This window comes from Oncorhynchus mykiss, chromosome 2 (assembly GCF_057628025.1).
Source record: "Oncorhynchus mykiss isolate SJ-2025 chromosome 2, ASM5762802v1, whole genome shotgun sequence".
Classification (NCBI taxonomy): domain Eukaryota; kingdom Metazoa; phylum Chordata; class Actinopteri; order Salmoniformes; family Salmonidae; genus Oncorhynchus; species Oncorhynchus mykiss.
In genome coordinates, this window is record NC_143023.1 from 21,889,032 (window position 1) to 21,917,013 (window position 27,982).

The window sequence follows — 27,982 nt, forward strand, 5'->3', positions numbered from 1 at the left end:
GGGCATTAGACTGGGCTGGTGCACCTAACATTAGGCCACATATAGGGCATTAGACTGGGCTGGTGCACCTAACATTAGGCCACAGATAGGGCATTAGACTGGGCTGGTGCCCCTAACATTAGGCCACATAGGGCATTAGACTGGGCTGGTGCCCCTAACATTAGGCCATATAGGGCATTAGACTGGGCTGGTGAAACTAACATTAGGCCACATATAGGGCATTAGACTGGGCTGGTGCCCCTAACATTAGGCCACATATAGGGCATTAGACTGGGCTGGTGCCCCTAACATTAGGCCACATAGGGCATTAGACTGGGCTGGTGAAACTAACATTAGGCCACATATAGGGCATTAGACTGGGCTGGTGCACCTAACATTAGGCCACATATAGGGCATTAGACTGGGCTGGTGCACCTAACATTAGGCCACATATAGGGCATTAGACTGGGCTGGTGCCCCTAACATTAGGCCACATAGGGCATTAGACTGGGCTGGTGCCCCTAACATTAGGCCATATAGGGCATTAGACTGGGCTGGTGAAACTAACATTAGGCCATATAGGGCATTAGACTGGGCTGGTGCACCTAACATTAGGCCACATATAGGGCATTAGACTGGGCTGGTGCACCTAACATTAGGCCACATATAGGGCATTAGACTGGGCTGGTGCCCCTAACATTAGGCCACATAGGGCATTAGACTGGGCTGGTGCCCCTAACATTAGGCCATATAGGGCATTAGACTGGGCTGGTGCCCCTAACATTAGGCCACATATAGGGCATTAGACTGGGCTGGTGCACCTAACATTAGGCCACATATAGGGCATTAGACTGGGCTGGTGCACCTAACATTAGGCCACAGATAGGGCATTAGACTGGGCTGGTGCCCCTAACATTAGGCCACATAGGGCATTAGACTGGGCTGGTGCCCCTAACATTAGGCCATATAGGGCATTAGACTGGGCTGGTGAAACTAACATTAGGCCACATATAGGGCATTAGACTGGGCTGGTGCCCCTAACATTAGGCCACATATAGGGCATTAGACTGGGCTGGTGCCCCTAACATTAGGCCACATAGGGCATTAGACTGGGCTGGTGAAACTAACATTAGGCCACATATAGGGCATTAGACTGGGCTGGTGAAACTAACATTAGGCCATATAGGGCATTAGACTGGGCTGGTGCACCTAACATTAGGCCACATATAGGGCATTAGACTGGGCTGGTGCACCTAACATTAGGCCACATATAGGGCATTAGACTGGGCTGGTGCCCCTAACATTAGGCCACATAGGGCATTAGACTGGGCTGGTGCCCCTAACATTAGGCCATATAGGGCATTAGACTGGGCTGGTGCCCCTAACATTAGGCCACATATAGGGCATTAGACTGGGCTGGTGCCCCTAACATTAGGCCACATATAGGGCATTAGACTGGGCTGGTGCCCCTAACATTAGGCCACATATAGGGCATTAGACTGGGCTGGTGCCCCTAACATTAGGCCACATATAGGGCATTAGACTGGGCTGGTGCCCCTAACATTAGGCCACATAGGGCATTAGACTGGGCTGGTGCCCCTAACATTAGGCCACATATAGGGCATTAGACTGGGCTGGTGCACCTAACATTAGGCCACATATAGGGCATTAGACTGGGCTGGTGAAACTAACATTAGGCCACATATAGGGCATTAGACTGGGCTGGTGCCCCTAACATTAGGCCACATAGGGCATTAGACTGGGCTGGTGAAACTAACATTAGGCCACATATAGGGCATTAGACTGGGCTGGTGCACCTAACATTAGGCCACATATAGGGCATTAGACTGGGCTGGTGAAACTAACATTAGGCCACATAGGGCATTAGACTGGGCTGGTGCACCTAACATTAGGCCACATATAGGGCATTAGACTGGGCTGGTGAAACTAACATTAGGCCACATATAGGGCATTAGACTGGGCTGGTGCCCCTAACATTAGGCCACATATAGGGCATTAGACTGGGCTGGTGCACCTAACATTAGGCCACATATAGGGCATTAGACTGGGCTGGTGCACCTAACATTAGGCCACATAGGGCATTAGACTGGGCTGGTGCACCTAACATTAGGCCACATATAGGGCATTAGACTGGGCTGGTGAAACTAACATTAGGCCACATATAGGGCATTAGACTGGGCTGGTGCCCCTAACATTAGGCCACATATAGGGCATTAGACTGGGCTGGTGAAACTAACATTAGGCCATATATAGGGCATTAGACTGGGCTGGTGAAACTAACATTAGGCCACATATAGGGCATTAGACTGGGCTGGTGAAATTAACATTAGGCCACATATAGGGCATTAGACTGGGCTGGTGCACCTAACATTAGGCCACATATAGGGCATTAGACTGGGCTGGTGAAACTAACATTAGGCCACATATAGGGCATTAGACTGGGCTGGTGCCCCTAACATTAGGCCACATATAGGGCATTAGACTGGGCTGGTGAAACTAACATTAGGCCACATATAGGGCATTAGACTGGGCTGGTGCACCTAACATTAGGCCACATATAGGGCATTAGACTGGGCTGGTGAAACTAACATTAGGCCACATATAGGGCATTAGACTGGGCTGGTGAAACTAACATTAGGCCACATATAGGGCATTAGACTGGGCTGGTGCACCTAACATTAGGCCACATATAGGGCATTAGACTGGGCTGGTGCCCCTAACATTAGGCCACATAGGGCATTAGACTGGGCTGGTGAAACTAACATTAGGCCACATATAGGGCATTAGACTGGGCTGGTGCCCCTAACATTAGGCCACATAGGGCATTAGACTGGGCTGGTGCCCCTAACATTAGGCCACATATAGGGCATTAGACTGGGCTGGTGAAACTAACATTAGGCCACATATAGGGCATTAGACTGGGCTGGTGCCCCTAACATTAGGCCACATAGGGCATTAGACTGGGCTGGTGCACCTAACATTAGGCCACATATAGGGCATTAGACTGGGCTGGTGCCCCTAACATTAGGCCACATATAGGGCATTAGACTGGGCTGGTGAAACTAACATTAGGCCACATATAGGGCATTAGACTGGGCTGGTGAAACTAACATTAGGCCACATATAGGGCATTAGACTGGGCTGGTGAAACTAACATTAGGCAACATATAGGGCATTAGACTGGGCTGGTGAAACTAACATTAGGCCACATATAGGGCATTAGACTGGGCTGGTGCACCTAACATTAGGCCACATATAGGGCATTAGACTGGGCTGGTGCCCCTAACATTAGGCCACATATAGGGCATTAGACTGGGCTGGTGCCCCTAACATTAGGCCACATATAGGGCATTAGACTGGGCTGGTGCACCTAACATTAGGCCACATATAGGGCATTAGACTGGGCTGGTGCACCTAACATTAGGCCACATATAGGGCATTAGACTGGGCTGGTGCCCCTAACATTAGGCAACATATAGGGCATTAGACTGGGCTGGTGAAACTAACATTAGGCCACATATAGGGCATTAGACTGGGCTGGTGCCCCTAACATTAGGCCACATATAGGGCATTAGACTGGGCTGGTGAAACTAACATTAGGCCACATATAGGGCATTAGACTGGGCTGGTGCCCCTAACATTAGGCCACATATAGGGCATTAGACTGGGCTGTTGCAGCAGCTTATTGTTTGAGTGAAAAATACAATGTTTTATTTTTATACAAGTGCTTCCTTTTCCTTCTTGTTGACTGGTTCAAACCAGGCTGGCAATTAGCCAAACACAGCCAGATGAACAACAGGTTTGTCTACTTGACTAGGAGATGCTGGTAATAAAAGGTAGATAGGAGGTCCCCTGCTGGACAAAGCGTTTTAGTGCAAAAACACATACAAACCACAAACTTGAATTACTTGAACAACACGTTGAAAGCACACCATTTCATGGGGATGACTGTGGCATTATCGATCCACACCATGGACAATGCTGAAGAAAAGCAATTGGAAACATGTTTTTAGACAGTGGCAAAAAACTAAACAGTGACTTAAATTGCTTTTCTCCACAGGCGTTGAGTCTCCAAGGTAAATCAAATCCCATGGAATTGGATTGAGGTGCAGAGATTCATGTGATTTGTCACACTTTCAATTTGTATTCAAATAATTGGCTTTTCAGGGGAGTTCCGCTCTCAATTAATAATTGAATCGATTACCCAGGCATAAACAGAGACAATATAAAAAAAATATATATAAACTCAGCAAAAACAAGAAACGTCCCTTTTTCAGGACCCTGTGTCTTTCAAAGATAATTTGTAAAAATCCAAATGAATTCACAGATCTTCAATGTAAAGGGTTTAAACACTGTTTCCCATGCTTGTTCAATTAACCATAAACAATTAATGAACATGTGGAACGGTCGTTAAGACACTAACAGCTTACAGACGGTAGGCAATTAAGGTCACAGTTATGAAAACTTGGGACACTAAAGAGGCCTTTCTACTGACTCTGAATAACACCAAAAGAAAGATGCCCAGGGTCCCTGCTCATCTGCGTGAACGTGCCTTAGGCATGCTGCAAGGAGGCATGAGGACTGCAGATGTGGCCAGGGAAATACATTGCAATGTCTATACTGTGAGACGCCTAAAACAGCGCTACAGGGAAGAAGACAGCTGATCGTCCTTGCAGTGACAGACCACGTGTAACAACACCTGCACAGGATTGGTACATCTGAACATCACACCAGCGGGACAGTTACAGGATGGCAACAACAACTGCCCGAGTTACACCAGGAATGCACAATCCCTCCATCAGTGCTCAGACTGTCCGCAATAGGCTGAGAGGCTGGACTGAGGGCTTGTAGGTCTGTTGTAAGGTAGGTCCTGACCATACATCACCGGCAACAACGTCGCCTATGGGCACAAACCCACCGTCGCTGGACCAGACAGGACTGGCAAAAAGTGCTCTTCACTGATGAGTTGCGGTTTTGTCTCACCAGGGGTGATGGTCGGATTCGCGTTTATCGTGGAAGGAATGAGCCTTAACACCGAGGTCTGTACTCTGGAGCGGGATCGATTTGGAGGTGGAGGGTCCGTCATGGTCTGGGGCGGTGTGTCACAGCATCATCAGACTGAGCTTGTTGTCATTGCAGGGAAGACATCCTCCTCCCTCATGTGGTACCCTTCCTGCAGGCTCATCCTGACATGACCCATCATGACAATGCCACCAGCCATACTGCTCGTTCTGTGCGTGATTTCCTGTAAGACAGGAATGTCAGTGTTCTGCCATGGCCAGCGAAGAGCCCGGATCTCAATCCCATTGAGCACGTCTGGGACCTGTTGGATCGGAGGGTGAGGGCTAGGGCCATCCCCCACAGAAATGTCTGGGAATTTGCAGGTGCCTTGGTGGAAGAGTGGGGTAACATCTCACAGCAAGAACTGGCAAATCTGGTGCAGTCCATGAGGAGTAGATGCACTGCAGTACTTAATGCAGCTGGTGGCCACACCAGATACTGACTGTTACTTTGGATTTTGACCCCCCCCCCCCCCCCCCCCTTGGTCAGGGACACATTATTCCAATTCTGTTAGTCACATGTCTGTGGAACTTGTTCAGTTTATGTCTCCGTTTTTGAATCTTGTTATGTTCACACAAATATTTACACATGTTAAGTTTGCTGAAAATAAATGCAGTTGACAGTGAGAGGACGTCTCTTTGTTTTGCCGAGTTTACATACACATCTGCGTCACCTGATTTTACGCAGCACTTGAGATCGTTTCAGCGCGACCAAATAAACACTTGCAAAACCGAGAACAAAATAATATAATAATAATAATATAATAATATACCAACCATGATAACACACCATGTGCAGGTAATGAGATAATGAGTTCAAGTTAAATCTGAGTATAAGCCCTTATTTGATGCCAACACAGCTGATCTACAATATCTTGTCAAATAGTGGTGGAAAAAGTACCCAATTGTCATACTTGAGAAAAAGTAAAGATACCTTTATAAAAAAATTACTCAAGTAAAATAATACTTGAGTAAAAGTCTAAAAGCATTTGGTTTTAAATATACCTAAGTATCAAAAGTAAAAGTAATTGCTAAAATATACTTAAGTATCAAAAGTAAAAGTAATTGCTAAAATATACTTAAGTATCAAAAGTAAATGTAAAACTATGAATCATTTCAAATTCCTTATATTAAACAAACCGGATGGCAGTGGTGGAAAAAGTACCCAATTGTTACACTTAAGTAAAAGTATAGATACCTTAATAGAAAGTTACTCAAGTAAAAGTGGAAGTCACCCAGTAAAATACTACTTGAGTAAAAGTCTAAAAGTATTTGGTTCTAAATATACTGAAGTATCAAAAGTAAAAGTATAAATCACTTCAAATTCCTTATATTAAGCAAAGCAGACGGCACCATTTTCTTGTTTTGAAAATGTACGGATAGCCAGGGGCACACTCCAACACTCAAGACATTATTTACAAACGATGCATTTGTGTTTAGTGAGTCACAGATCAGAGGCAGTAGGGATGACCAGGCATGTTCTCTTGATAAGTGAATTGGACAATTTTTCTGTCCTGCTAAGCATTCAAAATGTACTTTTGGGGGTCAGGGACAATGTATGGAGTAAAAAGTACATTATTTTATTTAGGAAAGTAGTGAAGAAATGTTTTTTCTAAAATATAAATCGTAATGTACAGATAACCTCAAAAAACTACTTTAGTAGTACTTTCAAGTATTTTTACTTCAGTACTTTACACGACTGTTGTCAAATAAACCAACTTGAAGGACAATGCTGAACAGAGTTCACATTTGCAGTTCTATTAAAACGAATAAGCCTACATAAAATGTAAGTGCATAGAGAGAGTAGAATAAAATTCACTCAGTTAAAGTAAATAAAATTATATTTACCAATACTGCTGTGAGCATGTGCAATTACTAAAATCGCAAAGAGTATAAAACCTCTCATGTTTGTTATTGGATTCTGGTTATTGATGAGTATTCCCACTCTGCTTCACTGTCTGTATCCAAATAATGCAAATCCGTCTGACTGTCGAAAGGAACGTCTGGCACTATACTTATTGATACTGGAGGAGGCGTGGCTTCCAGGGTTGTCTTTCTTTCAAAGTTTGGAAAGTTGTAGATATTAAGTAAAAACAAGACGTGTATATATTGATAACAATGGGAGTATACGCTCCAATAACCAATCACTTGTTAGTGCGTCACTTGTCTCCGTGTGCTCAGGATGTTGATGTAGTTTCACGCAGGTCAGTGCTATACGGATCATTGGAAAGTCCCTACCCTAACCACAACCATAGCACTTACCTAGCATTTTAAAATTCTACTTTAATGGGGTAGGGATGTCCCCAAAGATCCCAGATAGCACTGACCGTGTCATGCATGGTTCTCCAACCCGGTTCCTGGAGAGCTACCCTCCTGTAGTTTTTCGCTCAGGACGGCAGCTCACCAGGATCATGATTGGAGACGTACTGCCATCTATAGGTCAATTACCTATCATTAACCAAACCTGTCCCGACTTCAGGTGGGTCCGAAAATGGTTCCGTTTACACTTAATTACATATCATGACAAGTGGAAGGACGCTCTTTACCCATGAATGACTGTTCTGCGTCGCCTGATTTTACGCAGCACTTGAGATCGTTTCAGCGCGACCAAATAAACACTTGCAAAACCTATAACAAAATAATCTCTTTCCAAAAGGTACTGTGAAATGCTGTTGAGTTTCGAGGAACCGTTAACAAACTTGAAACAGAGCCTTTTCATGGACACATTTTGATTTGTCATACTCCCAAGAACGCCCGTCTCATACGTTTTTCATTTTTCTGTTTCTAGGTAAACCAATTCTGCTATTTCTGTAGTGTCATCACTAGTGGCTTGTCATGCTATATGTCTGATATAAGATCTCCCAGATAATTGTACAAGTCTTGTCTGTTGTTGGGAATCCCAGCTGACCGTGGTTTTAGTATCAGTTTATACCAGTTAGTAAACATCGGAGACACTCAGAAGCACATCTTGGGTCAAAGAGGCTGGAATTAAATTATCATTACAAAAGGCCCTATAGATGATATTTTTAAACAACCCTGAATGACTGAGGGCAATCATTTACTGAAAACTGGTCTACGTGGAAAAACAGATGGATATATAATATGTATTTTGACAGGGAGACATCTCTTTTACAGATGAGCCCTGTCTGTATACATACACACTATATACATCAATATAGACAAATATTCACATCAACACACAATCATAGAAAACCAACACAATCTTCGGTAAAAAGGTCCTCAATCAGTCTTTTGAACTGCCCTAGAGGCTACAGAATACCAAAGAAGGGAAGTTGGCCATACAGAAGTTTCAATAGTTTCAGTGTCTGGAAAATAAAGACCACAGGCAACAGTAACATTTGAAAATAGTGGGAGGCAACACAGATATCTAGATCAATAGTTCAACCTTTTTCAGTAACTGGACCCTCACCTGAATTGTGCTCGGTCTGGACTACTCCTGAAGCACAGGGGGTTGGTGGCACCTTCATTTGGTAGGATACGCTCATGATAATGGCTGGAGCGGAATCGGTGGAATGGTATCAAATACATCAAACAAATGGTTTTCATGCGTTTGATTCCATTCCATTCCATTTACTCCATTCCGGCCATTATCATGAGCCATCCTCCCCTCAGCAGCCTCCACTTCTGAAATACACCCTCATGTGCATTTTACCATTATTTTCTCAAGTACCCCCTATGGATAGGCCAAGTACTCCCAGGGGTTCTAGTACCACTGGTTGGGAACCACTGATCTAGAGAAGGGTGTCAAACTCATTCCATAGAGGGCCTAGTGTCTACAGGTTTTTGTCTTTTCCTTTCCATTAAGCCCAAGACAACCACGTGTGGGGAGTTCCTTACTAATTAGTGACCGCAATTCATAAATCAAGGACAAGGGAGCAGCTAAAACCCGAAGACACTCGGACCTCCGTGGAATGAGTGACACTTGTAGCCTAGACTGACTAGTTTCAGTGTCTGTGTTTCTGCTGCTATGCTTCTAAATGTCCACTAGGTGGAGATCTGAAGCAATAGAAAACAGGTCAACAAACCATATGTCTCTGAGAAATGATCCTGATAAAAATATACTTTGTATAAGAAATATCTTCCAACATTGGAGATATTGATCCTCAATAAAATCACTAAACCACTAACATATCAGTTGTCATGAAGTTTAGTACAGTGTGGTTTATGCAAATATATGTATTTTTTTATGTACTAGAATGATCTAATCTGAGATCAAGGCACAATGAGCTAAATAGATAAACTGATATACGCAAGTATATAAGGGCCATACAATATCAGTTTCTATTATTACAAAATATATATTACATCATGATGCTAAATACAACATATCCTCACTTCTGCACTTACTTTTTATGTACTATTTAACCTTTATTTAACTAGGCAAGTCAATTAAGAACAAATTCTTATTTACGGCCTACCCCGCCCAAACCCTCCCCTAACCCGGACGACGCTGGTCCAATTGTGCGCTGCCCTATGGGACAATGTCTTACAGTGTCATATATTTGAGATGATATCTGTGGATTTTGCTAAACCAGTAAAATAAATAAAGAATCCAAAGCTCTCAAATATCATCTTTAGTAGCCTAATCATGGTACTTGACTTTTTCTTCTTTTTTTTTTGCCCTTTTTCTCCCCAATTTTGTGGTATCCAATTGTTTAGTAGCTACTATCTTGTCTCATTGCTACAACTCCCGTACGGGCTCGGGAGAGACGAAGGTTGAAAGTCATGCGTCCTCCGATACACAACCCTGCTTCTTAACACAGCGCGCATCCAATCCAATCTTTTTGACAAAGAGAAAATTGGACTCACAAAATGTGAAAACTATCGCAAAAGACTTCCTTAGGCCTGGAGTGCATCTTTTAAAGTGGAATTCAATCTGAAATATGTCATAGATCCCATTGATAGACACTTAATTTTTCACTTTGTCTTCTCACCCTCCCTTCACCAACATGCCTTTACACATGGTCCTCCTCGATGAGTCTCAAACTTTCAGCCTCTTCTCACCTCTCCATGTTCCCATTCCAGTTTTCCCACCTCTCCCTTAGCCTTTGATCCAACAATCTACTGCATCAAGCTTCCATCTCTCCCCCTCACCCCTCCCTCTCTCTCACCCCTCCCCCTCAGTGTCCCCCAGGTCATCCTCCTCTACCCCTTCTGTGGAGTAGTGCTCCAGAGTTTGGTGTCTGTTTCTGGAGGGAGCGTCCCCAAAACACAGCCCACAGTCCTCACAGGTGTACAGCTGAGCCCTCCCTTCCCTGCTACTGTCTGGTTCTGCTCTTCCGGAGGGGATCTTCACACCGCTAGACTGGAACTGGGGCTCTTTGTCTGAGGTTATAGTCAGACCTGACCCTGGAGGAGCAAGGAGAGACCCAGGGGAAAGGATTTTGGTCGGGGCAGGAGTAATGCTAGAGCACACGTCAGTATGGGGGCTGTTGCGTATCCTGTTTGGATTGGCACTGGGGCGTCCCACAGCAGCTGAGCTGCCTAGACTCAGTCTCCCCCTATGGGACCCACCGGCTCCTCCACCCCCTCCCATATCCGACACCATCCCATGGACAGTGCGCTGGTGGAAGCGGATGCCGGAGCGGTTGGAGAAGCCCTTCCCACAGAGGCTGCACACAAACGGCCGTTCCCCGGTGTGGATCCTTGTGTGGATCTTCAGTGCCCCCGACTGGGTGAAGCACTTCCCACACTGGGTGCAGCGGTAGGGCTTCTCACCTGTGTGGGTCCTTTGGTGGGCCCGGACCCCGGCCAGGTGGGGGAAGCCCCTCCCACAGTAGGTGCAGGCATAGGGTCTCTCCCCAGTGTGGATGCGACGGTGGATCTTCAATGCTCCCGACTGGCTGAAACTCTTGCCGCAGTCAGGGCATGAGTAGGGTCGGGCGCCGGTGTGTACGTTGAGGTGGATGCGGAGGTTGGAGTGGGAGTTGAAGGCGCGCCCGCACTCAGTGCACAGGAAGCCACCAGCCTTGTGAGCGTGCTGGGTGCGCTGGTGCTGTAGCAGCTGAGAGGGTCGGGGGAAGGAGGCTGGACAGTGCATGCATGGGTGTAGGGTGGGGGACACTGTGGTCACCCCTCCAACATGGTTCTGGGGGGGTTTGTGGCCCTGCTGGTGGTGGAGGAGCTGGGAGCAGGAGGGGAAGGAATGCTGGCAGGACAGGCAGGGGAAGGTGCCAGGGGACAGGCCATGGTGGGAGTGGTGGTGGGGCAGGCAGGTGGTAAGTGGGCAGTGGTGGTGGTAGTGGGTGTGCGTCTGGGAGAAGGGAAAGTCTGCTGCCCCCTGTTGGTGGTGCAGTAGCTGGGTGCAGGTCTGGAAGCCCCGGCGGCAGCAGAAACAAGGGAAGGTGGGAATTTGAGGCAGGGGGCTTGGTGAAGAAGTACCCTGGTTAGTGGAAGTGGTAGGGGCTGGGCTGGGGCAATGGGTGCTGGTCTCCTTGTCCTGACTATGGGGCTGACTGAGCTCTGGGCTGTAGGTGCTGCTGGGCTCGGGCTGTGAGGACACAGTGCCTCTGGGCTTTATGGTCTGGAAGGAGGAAAATGAGGAAGAGTATGGGCAGCCAGGGCAAGTGCAGGTATGGTGCTGAGCTGTGTACAAGTGGGGGAAAAGACAAAAGCAAGAAAATAGATTTATTATAAAGCCAGACAAGCCATTACCTACGAAAACAAGTTTCCTTAGTATTCCCTGTCCTTTCCTATTACTCCACAATGTTCTCTACTCACCTTGTCCACTGATTTCTCTGGCCTCTCTAATGCTCTCTGCCTGGACCTGGACCTGTCTGGGCTGGGCTGAGCCGGGGGCTGAGCCTGGGCCTGCTGGTGGGGCGTCTTTTAGCCCCAGAGCCCCCCCAGACACCATCAGGTCTCCAATGAACTGGTGCATCTCCAACCAGGAGCATGGGTCATGCTGGGTGGGGAAATTAAGAGGAAGGATAGGTGTCAATTGTAAATAGCAATGAGATTGCTTATACTACAACATGTTTAATTTGTGACTTACATATACATATACATTATCAATAGTTATCAGTTTAACAAATATTTAAACTGTATTATAAATCTTTTTTTACAATAATAATTTTTTAATCCAAGACTGATTTTTGATTCCTTTCTTATTATGGATACAAATAGGCTACACAATCATATTCTCACTTCTTCAAAATATGCATTTTATTGACAGGCCTATATACTTACGCTCACAGCGAACTTGTCTTTGTCCATGTAGAATAATGTGTACAGTTATACAAAGTTTTTTGCCGTCTGTTCGTTTCATCAGCCTACATTGCTCGAAGAAAGAGAAAGGAATTTGCGCTTCGTAACCCAACGGTCTTCCGATCGACACTGAAAGGGATATATATTGCAAGCTGTTGTGTGTTCTTTACGCCCGCCACATTTCCCTACTTGTGTTATCTTCGCCGGATTTGACAAATTATTTCCGGGCTTTCTTACCATGTGACAATATTTGTAGTCTTTTCTTCAACCGAGCTCTGTACTGTGCGCATTAGCACTATCCAACTGTCTCGAGGAGGTAGGCCTATATAATTACAGACCTACCTAGCCGAGTTCATCATTTATTAACATTTCAAAATTCAACACTGGAATTACAACGCGTTGGTTAAATGTTAAGTTATGTTATATTAATATCTATATCAGTGTGTTTACAATGAGATACAAACACTTACCATAGTGCCTTCCCGCGTTCCTCTCCAGCACTCAAGTGTTGTTCTGTATAGGTCAATGAAAGAAGCCTTTCCAAGAAAATCCCTCCATACCATTCCGACACGTTGATCTTTATTTGTATCCTTTAAGATCCCAATTTCTGAACAGAATGTTTTAAAACTCTACAAAACACTGTAACCATTCAGTTGAAGTTGGGGTAAGACATTCAACGTGATAGAAAAAGATATACAAGTCAATTTAACATTACAATTGGACAGCACATATTTCTTGCATATTTTACCCATTATGGAACTCAAATCAAACAAAAACCGAGCTGTTGAGAAACATTTCTCAGAAAGTTGACAGTACATTAAATCCTGGCTCCCAAACATTCTCCATCAGTACCTGAATAAGAAACCTTGGCGACTGAAGTCCCATACAGCAGCTTATATTGAATAGAAACTACAAAATTACAATGACATTCAATTGAAGACTAACTAGACAACCTATAACAAAAAAATAACAAATAAGTTATGTTGGTATAGTCAAATAGATATGGAGTGTTTGGAAATGTGTGCGGTAACACTGGAAGAAGAGCATGATCCTATTGCCAACATACGCAACTACTGTAATATAGAAAACAATAGCCACTATTTACCCTAATCTCAATCGCTTGCCACACAGTAAGCAGCTAACAACCAGGATTGTTGGCTAGCTCAGTAAGCACTAGCAGGTACATTAAACATAGCTATTGAAGACTTGCAATGTCTAACAAAAAAAATCACTGGAATACAGGAAAGCAACCAAATCCCGAGGGCAAATTAATGTAGAGGCATGGTTTATCAAAATCACCACTAATTCACAAAATGTGTTGCTATTATGATTTAATAACAGGCCTAGTATGAATTGTTTTACATTAGGCTTGGTTGTTGTCCTCTGTTCCTCGGGCCATTAAAAAGCAGCCTAATTAACATTGTTGTCAGCAATCTTATTTTTTACTCTGTAAAGTACTGCCCTTATAATAAACAGTCGTGTAGGGCTCTAGGCTTTTCCCTTGTCCTTAGTGACCTTCGTCTTTTACATGGTGGTGAGGAGGGAGGAGATGGGATGGGAGAGGAGGGGAGCTGTGTCTCTGGGTTATGGGCTGTGGGTTCATCAACAGGTGTGTCAGACTCCTCCGTTCCATCCATCTCCTCTGTTCCATCCTTCTCTTTCCTCTCCTCCGTTCCATCCTTCTCCTCCAATCCAGCCTTCTCTTTCCTCTCCTCCGTTCCATCCTTCTCCTCCAATCCAGCCTTCTCTTTCCTCTCCTCCGTTCCATCCTTCTCTTTCCTCTCCTCCGTTCCATCCTTCTCTTTCCTCTCCTCCAATCCATCCTTCTCTTTCCTCTCCTCCGTTCCATCCTCCTCTTTCCTCTCCTCCGTTCCATCCTCCTCTTTCCTCTCCTCCGATCCATCCTGCTCCGATCCATCCTTCTGCTCTTTCCTCTCCTCCGATCCACCCTTATCTGCTTTCCTCTCCTCTGTTGCTCCATCCTTCTCGCCACCATCAAGCGCTTCCTCTACACGGTCTCCTTCCATGTTCCTCTCCTCTGCTTTCACCGCCACATCACAACTGGCTGGGTTCCCTCCATTCAACCTTAAGTCAAGCACACAGCCTGGGGTGCCCCCATCCCATCTCAAGTCCAGCCCCACGTCTGGCTCCATCTTCCTCTTCAATGCTGTCAGCGGGCTGGACCAACAGAAGTCTGTGCTCTGTGTTCCACTGTCAGGCTCTAGAGACAGTGGTTCCTGCTTTATATGGACTAAGCCCCGAAGCATTTTGGAGTGCAAAGAGCTGACTGACTCGATTTTCAGCTGATTCACTGGATCCACTTTGGCAGTGTTCTTCTGTTTGACGGTCAGGAGCTGTAGTGTTGACGGGACTCCCGGCTTTGATGCCTTCTTAATTTGAGACTGAGCTGTTCCATCATCTCTGCTGTCATTTTGCCTGTCTTCATCTCCTCTCCCTTCTCCATTTTCCCCCTTCTGAGCCATAGCCTCCATTTTAGAATCCTCCCCTGGCTCCTTCTTACTCTGAAAGACTATCCCCTTTTTATCACCTGTTAAACTTGTGAATACTTCTTCCTCAGTCTCCTCTGCAAACCCAGGGTCTCTCGGTTCAGTCTTGACTACAAGGTTAGCAGAAGGAGTGGAGCAAGTCGACTTGTTAGACAGATCAAGAGGTAGTAAATTAGCAGGCTCCTGTTCGTAGTCAGCTGTCTTTAATGCCAGATCCAGCGGGGCATCAGAGGAGTAGCGCCGGTTTGCCTCTGCTATGAGGCTCAGGCCCGGCTCAGAGGTGAAGCTGGACTGGCACAGCACCGGAGGAGGGGCTCCTGGATTTGGTGCTGGGTTGAGGACCTTCCACTGGGACTGGGTGCCTGAGAGGGCTGGAAGCTGGGCGGTGGAGGATGGGCCAGAGAGGCCAGAGGCCAGAGGGGTGTTGGCAGGGACAAACATGACCAAGGACACCCCAGGAGGCGGCTGTTTGTCCAGGCTGAGCTTCCACAGCCCCTTGGTGGGTTGGTCAGGGCTCACCACACGGACAGTAGTGGTGTTATGGACTCCCATAGTGACTCTGGCAGGGGCAGAGCCTGGCATTCTCATCAGAGTAGGAAGTGGTGCTGACACTTGACTCTCTGGTTTCTTCACAGGAGCAGGGAGATGCCTTGGAGCGAGCTGGGGTAGGGGTTTGGAAGGAGCAGCAGGGGGGTCCTTCCGTAGTTTCTTTGGAGCCATCTGCACAAAGAGAGAGTTACAACAGTGAACAGAGAGCTACTTGTACCCTTCTCTATCCAATCCAACTTAAACTAACTAAACTAAACTAATATGAAAATACTTTTATTCCAAAGAGCCATATACAGTGACAAACATATATCAGTGTACTGCAACAGTCCTTAGGGGGGTAACCCATACTCACCACAGGAGGGGGTTTGCGTCCACAGTCCTTGAGGTGGCTCTCGTAACCCTGCTGGTGAGGGAAGCCCAGGCCACAGTTCTTACACAGACAGGGCCTCGACCCTGCGTGGCCCCCCATGTGTGACATCAGCATCAAGGCCGAGCGGAAGCCCTTGCCGCACTCGGAGCAGGTCATCACCCTCTGGTGGGCCCCGGCGTGATTCTTCAGCTCGTCAGCCGTGGAGAAGGCCTGGCCACACTCCATACAGCGGATCTCATCCCCCTTGGTCCCCTGCTGGCCCCAGCAGCCCGTCTCCCTCTTGTGCCTCTGGAAGTCGTTGTGGCTCTGAAAGACGCCCAGGCATGCCACACAGTGGAGCCGCTCCGGCTCACACTCGTGCTTACGGTAGAGCCTGGCCAGGCGGAAATGTGCACGGCACTGGATGCAGGTGTAAGGCAGCAGGCCCAGGTGGGAGAAGCTGTGCTTGAGGAGGGCATTCTTGCGGCTGAAGTTCATGGGGCAGTCGGTGCAGCGATAGCTGCGGACACAGCCCCGCTCCTTGTGGCGGCGGAGAGAGCGGCGCAGGCGGAAGCGGCGGCAGCACTGCAGACACACGTGGTCCGCCAGCTCGCGCTTGTGCTCCTCCAGGTGCTCCTCACACTTGGTCAGGCAGGTGAAGATGCGCTTGCATGCGTCACACTCATAGAACTCCTTCTCAAAGTGGGACTTGGATAGGTGGTCCTTCAAACCCTGCTCAGAATCGAAGCCCTTCAGGCAAACACGGCAGCGGAGCTGTACGGGTGGGACTGAGGTCTGGGGCAGGGCGTGCGTCCGCAGGTGGGAGCGGTAGTTGGCCAGCTGACAGAAGCGCTTACCACACTCGGCACAGCAGTAGGGGCGTGCCCCTGTGTGCAGGTTCATGTGTTCCTGGAGCTGGAAGCTGGAGGAAAGGACGAGGTCACAGACGCTACAGCGGTGTTCGCCTGAACCTCCAGGCTCTGCTTCTGAAAGGCAAAGGGGGAAGGGTGTTAAAGGTACAGCAGTCAAAACGTTTTCAGGAAATTGATGATATTTGGATGAAACCAGATCAAACTGGGATACCTAAAGTATGAAGAATGACTGTTGCTTCTTCATTGATAAGTTTGATTATAAAGTTACTGGTCCCCTCCCCAATGTCAAACACCAGGATTCAAGAGGTGGGAATATTAAGGGCATATTGTGACATCACAAAATCTCAAATTTGAATAGACCAATGGTATTGTCATATTCTCTTACCTCGTTTCGGAGAGGCGTGGTTTACATAGCTAGGTAACTAGTCTACTACTGGTGCCAAAATGTGACTATACTGTATTTGCTGACACAGTGCAATTAGAGGTTTCCCCTATTCATCTAAGGCTAGGATACTTAGAGGATTCTGCTTTCATCTGTGTCGTGTGTTAGCTAGTAGCTGGCTAGCCAGGTCTTCAGACAGCATGAAACAAAAGCAGTGGAAGGGTTGCCAAGAACTCAGACGCAGTTGTCATGTCATTACATCATTAGACACGCCAAATGGAAGATTCATACAAACTTCTTGACATTGATAGCAGAGGTGTGGACTCGAGTCACATGCTGTACAGCTAGCTATAGGATCGGATGCAGCGCAAACATGCAGCTCCAAAAATGTTTGGTGATTAATAATATTTACTGTTTACTTTGCAAGCTCACCAGCAATGGGGCTTCAAACAACTAGCATACGTCTACTGCTCTCTTGGTATGTCAACATTGCTTGAAATTAATCATTTACTTGCATTTGGAATTTGTTGTTAAAATGAATAATACATAATCAAAATAAAGAACAGGGCTGTCTGCTATCCTCAATAAATAGACAAAGACTTGTAGTTGAACAAGTCATTGCATGAAAATATATTTTTTTTTACTTGACGTGCGACTCGACTAGCTCTTAGAACGCACGACTTGGACTTGACCCAACCCGTTCTACATGGGACTCAACATGAGAACCGGACCTTGTGACTTGACCCAACCAATTCTACATGGGACTCAACATGAGAACCGGACCTTGTGACTTGACCCAACCAATTCTACATGGGACTCAACATGAGAACCGGACCTTGTGACTTGACCCAACCAATTCTACATGGGACTTAACATGAGAATTCGACTTTGTGACTTGAGACTTTCAACACGAATAATAATGACTTGCTTCCACCTCGGACTGACAGTCATGACATATGAACATTGTCTGGTAGTCAATGTACAAAACATGAATATTGTCTGGTAGTCAATGTACAAAACATGAACATTGAGTTGCACCCCTTTTGCCCTCAGAACAGCCTCCACTCGTCAGGGCCTGGACTCTACAAGGTGTCGAAACGGTTCCAATGGGATGTAGACCCATGTTGAATCCAATGCTTCCCACAGTTGTGTCAAGTTGGTTGGTTTCCCTTTGGTGGTGGACCATTCTTGATAGACAGGGGATACTGTTGAGCTTAACAAACTCAGCAGCGTTGCAGTTATTGACATAAACCGGTGCGCCTGGGACCTACCTCGTTGTAAAGGCACTTAAATCTTTTGTCGTCTCGCCTATTCAACCTCAATGGCACACACACAAAATCCATGTCTCAATTGGCCAGTGGAGTAAAAAAAACGCATAATTAGCAGTTCCATTTAGTCAGCAGTTTGGCCAGGCCAAATATATACACATTCCTTTTTTCTTGAAACATTAATATCTCATCGCCTTGAAACCTGGGCTTCCTATTTTACTCGTAACATTACTAACTTTTACTTGCATTGAAAAATATTTGTCAGAACTTTGTCAGAATTTCCTTGACTGCCTGGTAGGGAAGAGTGGGGGAAATGTTGAGAGTTGCACACTCACTATTAGTATGGGGAGACCATGGAAAATTGTAAAAACCTTAGAGAGAGAGAGAGAGAGAGAGAGAGAGAGAGATATATATATATATATATATATATATATATATATATATATATATATATATATTGTAGACATATTTGCACAGTGGGGAACCTATTGGACCTGCAGTGTATTACAGGCTTTTGATGCTGAAAAGGACCTGCAGGAAGGTACCCTTCCTGCAGGCTCATCCTGACACGACCCTCCAGGATGACAAGGCCACCAGCCATACTACTCGTTCTGTGCGTGATTTCCTGTAAGACAGGAATGTCAGTGTTCTGCCATGGCCAGCGAAGAGCCCGGATCTCAATCCCATTGAGCACGTCTGGGACCTGTTGGATCGGAGGGTGAGGGCTAGGGCCATTCCCCACAGAAATGTCTGGGAATTTGCAGGTGCCTTGGTGGAAGAGTGGGGTCAAATCTCACAGCAAGAACTGGCAAATCTGGTGCAGTCCATGAGGAGTAGATGCACTGCAGTACTTAATGCAGCTGGTGGCCACACCAGATACTGACTGTTACTTTTGATTTTTACCCACCCTCCTTTGTTCAGGGACACATTTTTCAATTTGTTAGTCACATGTCTGTGGAACTTGTTCAGTTTATGTCTCAGTTGTTGAATCTTATGTTCATACAAATATTTACACCTGTTAAGTTTGCTGAAAATAAACGCAGTTGACAGTGAGAGGACGTTTCTTTTTTTGCTGAGTTTACATGATTCCATGTGTTATTTCATAGTTTTGATCTTCACTATTATTCTAGAATGTAGAAAATAGTAAAAATGCAACAAAAAAACTTGAATGAGGAGGTGCGTCCAAACTTTTGACTGGTACTGTCTCTGTGTGTGTGCACCAACACACACACACACACACCCCCCCCCACCCCCCCCCCCCCCTTCGGAAAGTATTCAAAAAAAATAAATAAAAAATATCTATACACACGCACAGCACCACATAATGACAAAGCAAAAACAGGTTTAGACATTTCTGCTAATTTACAAAACAAACAATTACATAAATATTCAGACTTAACTCGGTACTTTGTTGAAGCACCTTTGGCAGTAATTAGAGCATTGTGTCTTGTTGGGAATGACGCTACAAGCTTTGCACACATATATTTGGGTAGTTTCTTCCATTCTTCTCTGCAGATCCTCTCAAGCTCTGTTAGGTTGGATGGGGAGCGTTGCTGCACAGCTATTTTCAGGTCTCTCCAGAGATGTTTGATCGGATTCAAGTCCGGGCTCTGGCTGGGCCACTCAAGGACATTCAGAGACTTTCCCGCAACCACTCCTGCATTGTCTTGACTGTGTGCTTAGGGTCATTGTCCTGTTGGGAGGTGAATCTTCGCCCCAGTCTGAGGTCCTGAAGCAGGTTTTCACTCAGGATCGCTCTATACTTTGCTCCGTTCATCTTTCCCTTGATCCTGACTATTCTCCCCACCGCTAAAAAACATCCCCTCAGCATGCTGCTGCCACCACCATGCTTCATCGTAGGAATGGTGCCAGGTTTCCTCTAGAGGTGATGCTTGGCATTCAGGTCAAAGGGTTCAATCTTGGTTTCATCAGACAAGAGAATCATGTTTCTCATGGTCTGAGAGTCTTCAGGTGCCTTTTGGCAAACTCCAAGCAGGCTGACATGTGCCTTTTACTGAGGAGTGGCTTCTGTCTGACCACTCTACCATAAAGGACTAATTGTTAGAGCGCTGCAGGGATGGTTGTCCTTCTAGAAGGTTCTCCCATCTCCACAGAGGAACTCCAGAGCTCTGTCAGAGTGACCATCGGGTTCTTGGTTACCTCCCTGACCAAGGCCTTTCTCCCTCGATTGCTCAGTTCGGCTGGGCGGCCAGCTCTAGGATGAGTGTTGGTGGTTCCAATCTTCTCCCATTAAACAATGATGGAGGCCACTGTGTTTTTGGGGACCTTCAATGCTGTAGAATGTTTTTGGTACCCTTCCCCAGATCTGTGCCTCGACACAATCCTGTCTCAGAGCACGACATACAATTCCTTCGACCTGATGGCTTCGTTTTTGCTCTGACATGCACTGTCAACTGTGGCCCCTGACATAGACAGGTGTGTGCCTTTCCAAATCATGTCCAATCAATTTAAAATTTACCACAGGTCGACTCCAATCAAGTTGTAGAAACATCAAGGATGATCAATGGAAAGAGGATGCACCCGAGCTCAATTGAGACTCATAGCAAATGGTCTGAATACTTATGTAAATAAGGTATTTCATTATTTTTTTTACATTTGCTAAAATTTCTACAAGCCTGTTTTTAGCTTTGCCATTATGGGATATTGTGTAGATTGCTGATCATTTTTATTTACTTTATCCATTTTAGAATAAGGCTGCATTGTAACAAAATGTGGAAGAAGGGAAGGGTTCTGAATACTTACGAAGGCATACATACAACAGTGCATTCGGGAAAGTATTCAGACCCCTTCCCCTTTTCCACATTTTGTTACAGCCTTATTCAGTTAATTTTGTATTTTTGTATACATTTGCAAAAAAAACAGTTTTTGCATTGTCATTATGGGGTAGTGTGTGTAGATTGACGAGGGAAAAAACTATTTAAATCGATGTTAGAATAAGGCTGTAAGACAACAAAATGTGGAAAAAGTCAAGGGGTGAATACTTACGAATGCACTGTATACAGTGCCTTCAAAAAGTATTCACACCCCTCAACTATTTACACATTGTTACGTTACAGCCTGAATTAAAAATTGATTAAATTGAGATTTTGTGTCACTGATCTACACATGGCACCCCATAATGTCAAAGTGGAATTATGTTTTTATAGATGTTTACAAGTTAATAGAAAATGAAAATCTGAAATGTCTATCAATACACCCAGTCACTACAAAGATACAGGCGCCCTTACTAAGAGAGCTGCCCAGTGACACGAGCCTACCAGATGAGCTAAACTACTTCTAAGCTCACTTCGAGGCAAATAACACTGAAACATGCATGATAGTAACAGCTGTTCCAGAAGACTGTGTGATCACACTCTCTGCAGCCGATGTGAGTAAGACCTCTAAACATTCACAAGGCCGCAGGGCCAGATGGATTACCAGCACATGTACTGCGAGCATGCGCTGACCAACTGGCAAGTGTCTTCACTGACATTTTCAACCTCTCCCTGTCTGAGTCTCTAATACCAACATGTTTTAAGCAGACCACCATAGTCCCTGTGCCCAAGAACACTAAGGTAACCTGCCTAAATGACTACCGACCCGTAGCACTCACACCTGTAGCCATAATGTGCTTTGAAAGGCTGGTCATGGCTCACAACACCATAATCCCAGAAATCCTAGACCCACTCCAATTTGCATACCGCCCCAACAGATCCAAAGATGATGCAATCTCTATTGCACTTCACACTGCCCTTTCCCACCTGGACAAAAGGAACACCTATGTGAGAATGCTATTAATTGACTACAGACAGCATTCAACACCATAGTGCCCTCAAAGCTAATCAATAAGCTAAGGACCATGGGACTAAACACCTCCCTCTGCAACTAGATCCTGGACTTCATGACGGGCCGCCCCCAGGTGGTAAGGGTAGGTAACAACACATCCGCCACGCTGATCCTCAACCCAGGAGCCCCTCAGGGGTGCTTGCTCAGTCTCCTGCTGTTCTCCCTGTTCACTCATGACTGCACAGCCAGGCACGACTCCAACACCATCATTAAGTTTGCCAATGACACAACAGTGGTAGGCCTGACATATAGGCTGTCTCGCCAACAACAATGAAACAACTTATAGGGAGGTGGTCAGAGACCTGGCTGTGGGGTGCCAGGACAACAGCCTATCCCTCAATGTGATCATGACAAAAGAGATGATTGTAGACTACAGGAAAAAGAGGACCGAGCACGCCCCCATTCTCATCAACGGGGCTGCAGTGGAGCAGGTTGAGAGCGTCAAGCTCCTTGGTGTCCACATCACTAACAAGCGAACATGGTCCAAGAACACCAAGACAGTTGTGAAGAGGGCACGACAAAACCTCTTCCCCCTGAGGAGACTGAAAATATTGGGCATGGGTCCTCAGATCCTCAAAAGGTTCTACAGCTGCACCATCGAGAGAATCCTGACTGGTTGCATCACTGCCTGGTATGGCAACTGCTCGGCCTCCGGCAGCAAGGCACTACAGAGGGTAGTGCCGAACGGCCCAGTACATCACTGGGGCCAAGCTTCCTGCTATCCAGGACTTCTATACCAGGCGGTGTCAGAGGAAAACCCTAAAAATTGTAAAAGACTCCAGCCACCCTAGTCATAGACTCTTTTATCTGCTACCGCACGGCAAGCGGTACCAGAGCACCAAGTCTAGGTTCAAGAAGCTTCTAAACAGCTTCTACCCCCAAGCCATAAGGACTTCTAAACATCTAGTCAAATGGCTACCCAGACTTTTGCATTGTCCCCCCCCCCCCTCCTCTCTTTTACACCGCTGCTACTCTGTTGTTATTATCTATGCATAGTCACTTTAATAACTCTACCTACATGTACAGTCGTGGCCAAAAGTTGAGAATGACACAAATATTAATTTTCACAAAGTCTGCTGCTGCCTGTTTGTATGATGGCAATTTTCATATACTCCAGAATGTTATGAAGAGTGATCAGATGAATTGCAATTAATTGCCAAGTCCCTCTTTGCCATGCAAACTGAATCCCCAAAAAACATTTCCACTGCATTTCAGCCCTGCCACAAAAGGACCAGCTGACATCATGTCAGTGATTCTCTCGTTAACACAGGTGTGAGTGTTGACGAGGACAAGGCTGGAGATCACTCTGTCATGCTGATTGAGTTCGAATAGCAGACTGGAAGCTTCAAAATGAGGGTGATGCTTGGAATCATTGTTCTTCCTCTGTCTATCATGGTTACCTGCGAAACACATGCCATCATCATTGCTTTGCACAAAAAGGGCTTCACAGGCAAGGATATTGCTGCCAGTAAGATTGCACCTAAATCAACCATTTATCGGATCATCAAGAACTTCAAGGAGAGCGGTTCAATTGTTGTGAAGAAGGCTTCAGGGCGCCCAAGAAAGTCCAGCAAGTGTCAGGGCCATCTCCTAAAGTTGATTCAGCTGCGGGATCAGGGCAACACCAGTAAAGAGATTGCTCAGGAATGGCAGCAGGCAGGTGAGAGTGCATCTGCACGCACAGTGAGGCCAAGACTTTTGGAGGATGGCCTGGTGTCAAGAAGGGCAGCAAAGAAGCCAATTCTCTCCAGGAAAAACATCAGGGACAGACTGATATTCTGCAAAAGGTACAGGGATTTAACTGCTGAGGACTGGGGTAAAGTCATTTTCTCTGATGAATCCCCTTTCCGATTGTTTGGGGCATTCAAAAAAAAGCTTGTCCGGAGAAGACAAGGTGAGCGCTACCATCAGTCCTGTGTCATGCCAACAGTAAAGCATCCTGAGACCATTCATGTGTGGGGTTGCTTCTCAGCACAATTTTGCCTTAGAACACAGCCATGAATAAAGAATGGTACCAACACATCCTCCGAGAGCAACTTCTCCCAACCATCCAGGAACAGTTTGGTGATGAACAATGCCTTTTCCAACATGATGGAGCACCTTGCCATAAGGCAAAAGTGATAACTAAGTGGCTCGGGGAACAAAACATCAATATTTTGGGTCCATGGCCAGGAAACTCCCCAGACCTTAATCCCATTGAGAACTTGTGGTCAATCCTCGATGCGGGTGGACAAACAACCCAAATTCTGACAAACTCCAAGCATTGATTATGCAAGAATGTGCTGCCATCAGTCAGGATGTGGCACAGAAGTTAATTGACAGCATGCCAGGGCGGATTGCAGAGATCTTGACAAAGAAAGGACAACACTGCAAATATTTACTCTTTGCATCAACTTCATGTAATTGTCAATAAAAGTAATTGACATTTATTAAATGCTTGTAATTATACTTCAGTTTTCCATAGTAACATCTGACAAAATATCTAAAGACACTGAAGCAGCAAACTTTGTGGAAATTAATATTTGTGTCATTCTCAAAACCTTTGGCCACAACTGTACATATTACCTCAACTAACCGGTGCCCGCGCACATTGACTCTGTACCGGTACCCCTCTGCACAGTATAAAGTCTCACTATTGTTATTTTACTGCTGCTCTTTAATTACTTGTTAGTTTTATTTCTTATCCGTATTTTTTTTAACTGCATTGATGGTTAGGGGCTCGCAAGTAAGTGTTTCACTGTTGTATTTGGCGCATGTGACTGATAAAATTTGATTTGATAAATGACAGTGAAAAGAACGAAGCCTGTACAGAATACAGGCTTCCTGTTTGCAATAAGGCACTTAAGTAATACTGCAAAACATTTGGCTAGGAATTATTATTATAATTTTTTTTTTACCTCAATACAAAGCGTTATGTTTGGGGAAAATTCAACACAAAACATCACTGAGTACCACTCTACACATTTTCAAGCATGGTGGTGGCTGCATCATGTTATGGGTAGGCTTGTTATCGGCAAGGACTGGAACGGGATTTTTTTTTTTTGATAAAAAGAAACGGAATAGAGCTAAGCACAGGCAAAATCCTAGAGGAATATATGGTTCAGTTTGCTTTCCAACAGACACTGGAAGACAAATTCATCCTCCAGTTGGACAATTACCTAAAACTCAAGGCCAAATACACACAAGTTGCTTACCAAAACAACATTGAATGTTCTTGGGTGGCCTAGTTACAGTTTTGACTTAAAACCGTCTTGAAAATCAATGGCAAGACTTGAAAATGGCTGTCTAGCAATGATCAACAACCAATTTGACACAGAATATTTTTTTAAGAATAAATGGGCAAATATTGTACAATCCAGGTGTGCAATGCTCTTAAAGACAAAGCTCTTTAATCCCTGCCAAAAGTGACTAACATGTATTGACTCAGGGGGTTGAATACATATCTAATCAAGATAGTGTTTTATTTTCCATCAAACATTTTTTGTGTAGATTGTTGACAAAAAATTACAATGAAATCCATTTTAATCCCACTTTTGAACCTCCCCCTGTAAAGTGAACTGAAATTGAAACTGAAGTTGTCCAAGAACTAGCTAGCTCACCTGATAAACAGTGCTGACAATTCCTTTTGGGCTAGCTAGCTAAATTATATAGCCAACATTTTTTCTATATGGATGCTGTTACATAACCAAACAGTTGGATACATTTTTTTGTGTGAAACCATTATGTGATGTATGACAGAATTGAATGTTGAATGCAATTTCAATGTTGTTTTAGTTGCTTTTTGTATCAGCAAATTTGCTTGAGATAATCTCACTGCAAACATGTTGCTTGACATCGGTGTTTGAAAAAAACTTCACTCAAGGTGAGCTCCTCGCCTCACTCAGTCTACTAGCTCCCCGCCCACTCAGTCTGCCTTTTCAGACTTCCTGGTAGTTTGACAAATTTTGAGCATTTTTAATCAGGGAAAAAATATTACAGTTGATGTTTTAGTCACTCAAAAGGCTATTTTACAATGGAATCAGAATGACTGTTTGGGAGCTTTAACAAACAACATGAATAGGAAATAAGCATAGACGTGTACTTTAACGTATGTGAACTTACAACTGTTTTAAGCTAAAAAATGTTGTTTGACAATAAGGCAAAAAAATGTTGCTTGACAATAAGGTATTAAGATTTTAGATCTGTAGCCTACCTGGGTCCAGTTCCTCATCCTCCTCTTCCTCTTCGTCATCATCCTCATTCTCAGAAACCTCACTGTCATCTGTTTCCTCAGAATCCTCCTCTAAACTCTTTGCAACTTCTGCTTCTTTCTCTTTCGGTTCTTGCACTTTCCCATCATCGAAAACACCTTTCCCTCCTCCAATTTTTTCACCTGGTTCTTCTTCCTCAGCAACTGCCCTTCCTGGCTTCCCTGTGTTTACAGGTTTTGGAGTGGTCTGAAATATTGCAGTCTGGTCTGCCAGTGGCAGCTCAGAATCATTCGTAATGGTTCTTAAGTGTTCAACAGGGGGAGTGGAAGTAGCTGGTACAGACGTCAACACAGTACCAACTCCAATACGAGACACAGATATCAGGACAGTTTTAGTTATTTTGGGGTTTTGGTGAAGGCTATTGCTTTGACCACTTACTAAACTCTTGGGTAGCAATATGGGACTAACAGGCCGTGAAGTGTGTGGCACTGCCACAGGTTTGTGTGTAGAAGGAGGGGGTGGGCAGAGTATTGTCAGTGTCTCAGGGGGACCACATGGATTTGGGGTTACTGTAATATGAGTGCCAGTCTGTGAGGCAACCTGCTGAACTGTAGAAGCAGTCTGTGAGTCTACAGAAACCAGCTGATCTACATCGACCAGTTCTGGGACCACAGCTGTGGGGGTGAGAGCAGCAGGAGGCGGCGAGGAACTGGGGGTTTGGAGGTTAGCCAGGGATAAAGGGGATATATTGTTAGAGGCCGAAGGCGATGGTGTTTCCTTCACACAGGTTGTTTCTCTGGGCTGCAAGATGTCAGGGAACCCTAGTTCTGTCAGCTGGATATCGATGGTGAAGTCTGACATGGTACCTGTGAGACAAACACAATCTATTGATATAATTCTCTAATGCCGCCATTTCAGGATCAGGACAAAAGCCATCAGAATTATGTACAGTAAGACCAGACCATAATACAATTCTAGTGTCACTAAAAGTAACTGCCATTACAAAACAAAATGTTGAATGCTTTTATACTAAAGTTGGCAGAAAACGTCAGAAAACAGCTAAGACAATGTATGTTTGACACTGATTCTGAAATATTCAAAAAGTAACTAGCCATATTCAAGCAAGTGCAGTGAGCGAGCTAAATACATGAACGCACTGACTGTGACGGCAACATTCACCATATTAACTTTGAATTGTAGCTAGCTAACGGTAGCTAGTTACTTAGCCAACCTAATTAAAATCATAAGCGCAAAAATGCCCCACGTCAATAAAAACTACCTACCTACTACAACTATTGACAGAATAAGCAGGTAAATTATGACGACATAAGGACTTCCGCAGATCACCTCAGTTCTGATTGCAACAGTGAAGATGGCTAATTTTCAGATGCTCCACCTGGACAGAAACACCTTGTGGCCGTGAAGGCATGCGCTCTTCACTGTCCGAAAAATATCCAGAAACTATCATATGTGATTGATCTGTGATATTGTATAACGCTTGTTGCACAATGTTACTATCTAGCCTAAATACTGGTTAAAACGTATGTTCAATTTTTTTTGTAACACCATTTGTTGTAATTGAATCACTCACAAACCGCGACCGATCTGCTTCCGTCTTCTACACAACAGTGGGACAAAAACATCCGGCACTTTACACACTTAATGACACCTACTGTCGTGGAGGGGTATTACAATAACAAATAATATTTGACTCTAAGAAGAGGCTCTTATC

The 27,982-nt window shown here is 45.1% G+C and overlaps 3 protein-coding genes across 5 annotated transcripts in view; all 3 read right to left on the bottom strand.

The window, feature by feature from the left end:
- Positions 1-11,311, bottom strand: part of LOC110534479 (cell surface glycoprotein MUC18) — a 29,530-nt gene extending 18,219 nt beyond the window's left edge. For both annotated transcript variants that reach the window (XM_036942515.2, XM_090192801.1), the window contains exon 1: positions 6,909-11,311. In XM_036942515.2, the coding sequence (XP_036798410.2) occupies positions 6,909-6,966 (58 nt within the window). In that variant the 5' untranslated portion in view covers positions 6,967-11,311. The remainder of the gene's footprint in view (positions 1-6,908) is intronic.
- Positions 8,135-12,522, bottom strand: si:ch211-79k12.2 (C2H2-type zinc finger protein). Its single transcript, XM_021624514.3, has 3 exons — positions 12,270-12,522; positions 11,802-11,985; positions 8,135-11,666 (listed from the first exon to the last, which is right to left on the bottom strand). The coding sequence occupies exons 1-3, from the start codon at positions 12,294-12,296 to the stop codon at positions 10,189-10,191; spliced, it is 1,689 nt and encodes a 562-aa protein (XP_021480189.2). The 5' UTR covers positions 12,297-12,522; the 3' UTR covers positions 8,135-10,188.
- A 322-nt stretch (positions 12,523-12,844) lies between these two features.
- LOC118938460 (uncharacterized) lies at positions 12,845-27,895 on the bottom strand. Of its 2 annotated transcripts, none has more exons than XM_036942482.2 (4): positions 27,534-27,895; positions 26,253-27,116; positions 15,696-16,678; positions 12,845-15,514 (listed from the first exon to the last, which is right to left on the bottom strand). In XM_036942482.2, exons 2-4 carry the CDS (start codon positions 27,109-27,111, stop codon positions 13,751-13,753), a joined length of 3,606 nt encoding a protein of 1,201 aa, XP_036798377.2. In that variant the 5' UTR covers positions 27,112-27,116; positions 27,534-27,895; the 3' UTR covers positions 12,845-13,750. The 2 variants fall into 2 exon arrangements, with proteins under 2 accessions (XP_036798377.2, XP_036798386.2); XM_036942491.2 differs by having other exon boundaries at positions 27,598-27,885.
- Positions 27,896-27,982: the final 87 nt, after the last annotated feature.